Genomic DNA, 7,995 nt, shown 5'->3' on the forward strand with positions numbered 1-7,995 from the left:
GAAAGTTAAATTTCAGTGGCTCATAAATCCAATACAGTCTTCTTCTGAACCTTCACATTGATAAAGATCAAAACGAAATATAGGCTCAGCAAAAAATGTTCTCCATCAGCAACCTCTGCAAATATTGCATTCAGTAGTGGCCTCTTTAATAAATAATATTCTAAAATCTTTGATAATCTTATAATGTTTATTAGAAATTAAATGCACTAAATATCTGAATTGTTTCATGTGTAATCTCCAGAGTTTCTGCCTCTCTTGAGTGAGAGATGTCTGCAGCTCTGACTCTCCTTCTCATTGGTTCTCTGCTGCAAGGTGAGTTGAAGTTCATCAAAAGCTATGACTACTGTGGTGGAAGTTTTTTTCCAATACAATTTACTATACTAATACCCAATTTGTACTAGTACTATCTATGTCCCGAGATGAGTCCCAATGAGCGTTGAAATAATGATCCAATGACAAATGAAATGTCCTTGCAGTGTCAGGAGGAGGGCCTCCTGGTGGATGGATTCCAACGTGGGGAGGAGCTGCAAAAAGACACTCATAGGGGGTTAGGTTAGTTCTAGCCCGTTTTCTCATTCTCATGTTCATCAGGACAATAGGCAGAGCTTTAGGCCAGGGAAGACCTGTGTCTTCACAGCATTTAGCCAGTTTTTGCTTTAGCGTGCCATTTTCACGTTCAACAGCACCTCCACTCGCTGGGTGGTAGGCACAGTGGTATTTTAAATCCATGCCTAGGTACTCACCGACTTGTTTGATGGCAGTGTTAACAAAATGGGAGCCATTGTCACTAGAAATCTTAGTCGGTATTCCCCACCTGGGAATAATTTCTGTCATTAGTGCTTTAGCCACGACAGCTGCTGTTTGATGTTTTGCAGGAAAGGCTTCAACCCATTTGGACCACATATAACCATCACCAAGCAGCTTCTCTTACCCTCAGCTGGACTTAGCTCTATAAAGTCCATCATAAGGTGTTCAAATGGTCGTGTTGGAGGTGGATGTGCTGCTTGCTGTGTCACAACAACGGGTCGACCTGTGTTATGTGTGGCACATGTCATGCAGCTCTGGCAGTGTTTTTGAGCAAATACTGAAAAACCTTTTGTGAACCAGTGTTCAGTTATCATAGATAGCATCCCCCCTTTTGACACATGGTCTAACCCATGAGTCAACTTAGCATAGTGAGGGAACAAGGCTTTAGGGAGGCATGGTTTTCCATCAGGGTCTCTCCAAACGTCATCAGAGAATTTACAGTCACCTTTACGCCATAAAGCACGTTCAGTGACATCAGACAGTGACTGAATTTCAGTAAGTGAAGACGTGAGTGAAGTCAGGGTGTGAGCTATGTGTCTAGGTGTAGGAGGAAGCTTTAGGTAGGAAGCAGCTTTGGCAGCTGTGTCTGCTCTATCATTTCCTATGGAGACCAGATCGCCTTTGCGAGTATGTGCAGCACACTTACACACTGCTATGCCTGCAGGCAGAAGTACAGCCTCAAGCAGGGCAGAGACTTTGTCAGAGTGTTGGATTGCTTTGCCAGCTGAGGTGAGAAAATGTCCAAAATCATGCACAACACCAAAAGCATATCTGCTGTCAGTATGAATGTTGACTGTTTTACCGTTAGCCAATTTGCATGCTTCAGTTAGGGCCACCAGCTCTGCTGCTTGTGCTGAGTAATGAGAAAGGAGAGGGGCAGAGAGAATAACCTCGTGGTCAGAAACAACAGCGTAACCAGCTCTGGAGAGGCCAGTGGCTGGATCACGTGATGCGGATCCATCTACATAAAAGACATGGTCAGGGTTAGGCAATGGAGTATCAGAGAGATCAGTGCGAGGAGAACAAACATGTTGGAGTTCAGCAATACAACAGTGTGGTTCACCATCCTCAGGACCTGGAAGGAGAGAAGCTGGGTTAATGGTGGTGCCGTGTAGATGTTCAGGGGACATGAAATCTGCTAGTGGACTAGCTAGGCTGTGAGCCAAGGAAGCCATTTCCTGAGCTACCGGAAATGGAATCCTCCATTGGTAAACATACAGAGGAATCTGTAAGCTGTAGGAAGCGTTCTTGTTACTCTGAGTCCATCTGGGGTTGAGATGAGATTAATGCCCAGTGCACACATCAAATCTCTACCCATGAGATTAATGGGACAGCGTGGAGACAAAGGAAAAGCTTGTTTAGTTTTTACCTGTCCAACGTCATCAGAGTAATTACACTTAAAAGGAGTGGTAAAATGTTCCTTCACAGTGACCCCAGACGCACCTTGAGAATAGATGTATTTGTCACTTATTTTGGCTGTAGGCATGCATTTTGTCATTATAATTGATTTTGTTGCTCCGGAGTCTACTAAAAATTCTAATTCGGTACCATCAACATCGACCTTGGTCATAGGCATAGTTTTGTAAGCATCACTCATATACTTAGCATATGTTTCTACAAGAGGCCTTTTTAATGTTCTCTTCTCAAATAATTGAATGGCCTGTGTCAAATCAGTAGACAAAGTATTTTCTTCATTGTGTGTGTGTGTGTGTGTGTGTTACTTCCCTGCTCAGTTGCTGGAGGTGGGTGGTTTCCCGTCTCTGCACACTCCATTCTCCCCCCCTCTGCAACAGCCTGATGTCAATCTGCCTGTTCATGGTGGCTGCCTGTCCCGTCTCCTCCTTGGCCTTGTTGTCTATCAGGGCAGTCATATGCCCAATGCCCATAACGTCTGCAAATGTAGCATTGGTCTTTTGCAAGGGGAGGGGCACTTTGGTTTTGATCCATTCTCCTACTTCTCTGTCCTCGTCTTTGCCCTCGTCCCACATGCCATGGGTGATGCTGATGCTGTTCTTGTGGTTGCCATCTTGTCAGTTCTTGTACCTGGTGATGTTGTTGTCTTTGAGGCAGCAGCTTTATCTGTTCAACAGCCTGGAGCAGGGAGAGTTGAGCCATGTGGAGCTCACTCTGTTGTGTCTGCTCTTTTTTTATTCTTTTCTGCAGAACAGTGTTTTTCAGCATGACGTGCATGTCTCATGATTTCAGACAGTCTGGCATTTTCCCAATCGACACAGCCTTCCTTAACCCGTCTTCCAATTTCTCCATGCAGACCATCCACGAAGGCATTACGCAGGTGGGTCTCCCACGTACCACATTCTCCTCCCAGGTTCATAGGCTCCTCTTGTCCGCTGTGGAGGCCGTAGACCTGATGGAGCCTGGTGTAGTACTCATCAATGCTTTCGTTAGCGCTCTGTCTACATGTGGTGATTTTCTTCATGTCAATTCTGACGGGGAAAGCTGTTGTGACCTCTTTCATGAGTTTTTCCAGGAATCTGGAATAGGGGTTGTTGTCCTCGTTATCCCAGTCAGCTGATTTGAGCCGCCTGTCGTCTGTTCCAAATGCTACCTTTATTTTAGCATAGTTTGCTGCGCCCAGATGTTTAAGGAGCAGTCTTTTTAGTTCGTTTTCAGTTGGCTGCCATTCTTGGCAGAACATAAACAGTTGTTTTGCCAGTCTGTCTCCTCCTGCAGACAGCGGAGGAAGTTCTATACGGGCCTGATCAATGTCTCTCGCTGTCCATGGTCGATGGACAAGGGTGGTGCCTTGTGCACCGGCTACCTGTACCATAGGTGCCTGGAGGGTCGTTTCATCCATCTCTTCCTCTTCATCAGACACGTCGGAATCGGAGGCTTGAGGTGGAGGCACAGTTATCTGCTCCAACTTTGCCTTGGATCGAGTTGTTGCGGGTGCGGGCCCTCCGCAGGCTCCACCCTGCCCTTTAGAGGAGGTTGAGCCCCCTCCTTGGGAGGATGAGCTGGAGGGTCCTGCTTTAGGGGCTGAGGCTTTGCTTTGGGAGACGGTCCTTTCATCCTTGGCTTCGGCCTGCTGTCCTGTCGGTGGAGGGCAGTATGGGGGAGGATGGGTGTCCAGATCAGGGTCCACACCAGACAGTTCCTTAAACAGAGAAGCATAAGGTGATGTATCTAGATTTGTGTCTGGATATTCTGTGTCAGGAGTGACTCTAGTGATTCTAGACATTTGCTTGCGTACTTTCCTTCTTTCCCTACGTTCCGCTTCATCCTGCCACATTTTCAAACACTTTATTTGTTCTTCTACATCTTTTAAATCCTTAGTTCTGATTTTCTTCTTTTCCCTAATTCTTTTCTCCACTTCATTCAATTTTGTTTCTAATTTCTCTAGTTGAGTTTTGCTAAATGATCCTCCTTGAGGAAACCCATGTTCTTTTATCCATATCCCAACACCCTCTATACTTCCTGCTCCATATTTGGACCTCATGGCATCAATGCATTTCCCCTCAGGAGGAGAAACCTGAGCCTTGCTTTTACCTGAACCCATAATCGACGAGTTCTGGTGTGTGTACACAACTTTTTCTTATTTATTTATTTATTTTTCAACACTGCGTCCCAGTGAGGCCTAGGTTACTATAGCTTAACCAAGATAAAGCTAAGACAGACAATGAGTTACGCTTTCCGGCGCAGTCACCTCTCTCTTAAACACTGTGTGTGAACAACAGTCACTTTTACACCAATGTTTCTTAGGTCAAGAAACTACCACACTCAGAGTCTAATTAATCTGAATGTCCATTTCTGTTTTCCAGTTCTCCTTTTAACTTATTACTCTCATCAAAAGAATAGAATTGTGTTATACCTTATCCTCATCAAAACAATAGCATTACTCTCATCAAAAGAATAGAATTGTTTTCAATTGTCAATGACTATTTCATAAATCAAAGATCAGAACTTCAACGTCTCACCCGGTTATCTGTTGCTTCGTGGACTCAATCAGGTTCTTTGGATCACAGTACATAATGTTAGTCAGGCATTCACACCACAGTACAACAGTATCTGTAATACATGCTGCAGCAAATGAAGAACGCAGTGAGCCACAAACGTGATCTGCCTTTTTCTTTTAACTTTAATCTGATGGGTGAATCATTTATTTAATCTAAACATCCAGAAAAATAAACGTTGTACAAATAAAAGGTTTAGTTTTAAAATATTAGCAAGGCAACCAAACAGTAAAAAAATATTCATGACTGTAACGTTTTATTCACTTGTTCTTACTCAAGATTTGTTTCTTGTGTTTCAGGTGCCCTGTGTGGAGAGTTTAAGGCATTTATGCCGCAGAATATAGAAGTTCTTAGTGGATCCTGTGTGACCATCCCCTGCTCCTTTGACATAGAGGATGGATATGAATCAGACTTAGATGACACATGTATAGCATTATGGAGAAATGATGTGAACACAGTTATGTTTGACAGCAGTCTTCCACAAACATCTACAATAAAAGGAAAACTGATAGGAGACTTGAAGAAAAAAGACTGCACCACAACCCTGAACAACATGCAACCTGCTCACAGCAATGACAATGACTATTACTATTCCTTCAGGTTGGAATGCAGCAATAAACTGAAATATAATTTTTGGAACAAAATAATCTCTTTTTCAGTCAAAGGTAGGTATTTAAGTCTGTTTGCTAACATTTCACGCATCCATTTCCCTTGTAAAACTGTTTTGACCTTGTGTTGCATTTATTCCCTTTGTCAAATAGTATACAAAATGGAAAACAATTGTTAAGTGACTGGATAAAATGTACCTTCTCACCAGATGTTCCTCCCAGACCGACTCTGACTCCGTCAGCACTGAAGGTGGAGGAGGGAACCTCAGTGAATTTGACGTGCTCTGCTCCAGCTCCCTGTCTGTCTCATCCTCCAACTCTGACATGGACCAAAGGCCTGGGTGACGGTGTGGAGACACTGCAGGAGAATCAGGACAAAACTAAAGTCATGACCTCTGTTGTGACCTTCACTGCCTCTCAAAAGCATCATGGAGAGACGATCTCCTGTACGGCCATCTACAACAAACAAGATGGCAGCACTGCGTCAGCTGTTAGTGAAAGTCTAACAGCTGATATTTCATGTGAGTTCATCTGTCCTCTGCTGAAATCTATTGTAATTATATCTATTTTAATTTAAATGATCTTGTCGCTTAGCTTTCTTGACTTAGAATCAGGGCTGAAAGAATTAGTCGATTAATCCATTAGTCATGTGACAAAATAATAATCGTCAACAATTTTAATAAGGGATAAATGCTTTTAATGCAATTGATGGTGAAAATGTTTTCTGGTCTCAAATACAAGGATTTGCTGCTTTTGTCTCTTTTATACCATAATAAATTGAATGTCTTTGGGATTTGGACGGTTGGTCGGACAGCAGGTCATTTGAAGACGCCTCCTCAGACTCTAGAAAAGTGTGATTGGCATTTTTCACAGTTTTCCTACATTTTACAGAATAAACCATTAACGGATTGACCGTAAAAGTAATTGACAGATTAAATACCTAACGAAATTAGTCATTATTTCCAGCTCCAGTTTAAAGGTCAAATTTCTTATTTTGGGAAACAGCCACAACCATTTAAATGTGCTCCAGAATCAAAACTAAATTGTGAAAAATTGTACCAATATTTCCTTCTGAGGTGCAGTGGAGAAAATGGACCTGAATATGATATCTTAATGCAGCACTTGAATGTAGTTAGATGTAATTTTTACTATTGCCAACAGCATATGTTTTCCACACCTCTTAATCCGGGTTTATGCATTACAATTTGCATATTTATTAGTATAGGCTTCAAAACAGCTGGGTGGAAATGCAGAAACAGCAAAAAAGCTAGCTACTGTTGTTATTAATAACAACAGCTTGAAATTGAGGCTTTAGCAGCATAAATGGAAAAAGAATAGTTATGATACAGGATGTATTGTAAAATAATGGTGTCAGCATACTTAATCCGTCTTTATTACAATACATATTTTTGAAGTTACAAGAGACAATGTAACATGTGCCAATAATATACACATTTCATTTTTCAGATTCCCCCAAACGCACATCAGTGTCGGTACATCCCTCTGGTCCAGTAACAGAGGGCAGTACTGTGACTCTGACATGCAGTAGTACTGCTAACCCACCAGTAAAGAACTACACCTGGTACAGAGCTGATGGAGCACAGGAGACTTTTATTGGGACCGGACATGTTTTAATCATCAAAGCATTTAAAGACGACAGACCTTTTTTCTGCAAGGCTGAAAATGATATTGGAGCTGGACAATCCAACCTTAGTCTAGTAGATGTTCAATGTAAGGATCACATTTCAAAAGTTTATATTTGAGTAAATTGATTGAAATCGATTTGAAAGTTCTACTATTAAGTAATGAATTTATTGATCTAATGTTTAATTTAGCTATTCATAAAGCTCTTAATTTGATCTACTTATTTATAAGGCCACTGACTCTGACCCATTCCCAGTCGATGCTGTGATAGCTTTCAAACTGATACTATTCATTATTTTTATTCTTTCCGTATAAAATGTGACAAAATGATATACATACATAATCAAATAAATAAATGTTACTAGTTAACTTGCAGGTAAAACTAACCTAACCTAACCTCGAGTCTAAACTTGTTTGTTTTCTCGCATTACAGTCGAGCCACAGATCCTGTCCTCATCTGACTGCTTCAAAGCTGCAGACCAGCTCAACTGTTCCTGCAGGACTGAGGGAAATCCTCTTCCCTCTTTACTCTGGTATTTGGACGGGTTACCTGTCAATCACTCTGACAACTTTTTAATAAGCACAGAGCGTCTTAATGACACAGGTCTGTGGAGCATCATCACTGTGAATGGACCACGGGAGAGGGATCCGTCCACCTTGCTCTGCCGCAGCTCCAACTCTCTGGGATCTGCCAGTCAACGTTTTGTGTCAAAACATCTGCTCAAAGTCAAGGTCTGTATTATGTGCACTGAATATAAATGTCATTGCTAATCTGGAAGCTGTCGGGATTTTTCCAGAAATCCTGGTGAACTTGAAAGAAATATAATGGTACATTTTTTATAATTTTTTTCATTTATCTAATGACAACACATGCACACTTTCATGTGGCTAAAACACTGTTGGATCCATTTCTAGTTTTAACCATAAAGCCGCTGCCTTATTTTTTGGGTTCAAATACTGAATCA

At 41.9% G+C, this 7,995-nt stretch overlaps 1 protein-coding gene across 1 annotated transcript; it reads left to right on the forward strand.

The window, feature by feature from the left end:
- Window positions 1-241: 241 nt before the first annotated feature.
- On the forward strand, window positions 242-7,762 carry LOC129115698 (B-cell receptor CD22-like; the record flags this gene model as incomplete). Its single annotated transcript, XM_054626997.1, has 5 exons — window positions 242-312; window positions 5,078-5,443; window positions 5,596-5,907; window positions 6,854-7,117; window positions 7,464-7,762. Coding segments are annotated over exons 1-5 (1,287 nt in total), but the record flags the coding sequence as incomplete, so codon positions are not given.
- Between the last annotated feature and the right edge of the window lie 233 nt (window positions 7,763-7,995).

The sequence above is a fragment of the Anoplopoma fimbria genome, unplaced genomic scaffold, assembly GCF_027596085.1.
Source record: "Anoplopoma fimbria isolate UVic2021 breed Golden Eagle Sablefish unplaced genomic scaffold, Afim_UVic_2022 Un_contig_12177_pilon_pilon, whole genome shotgun sequence".
NCBI classification, from domain to species: Eukaryota; Metazoa; Chordata; class Actinopteri; order Perciformes; family Anoplopomatidae; genus Anoplopoma; species Anoplopoma fimbria.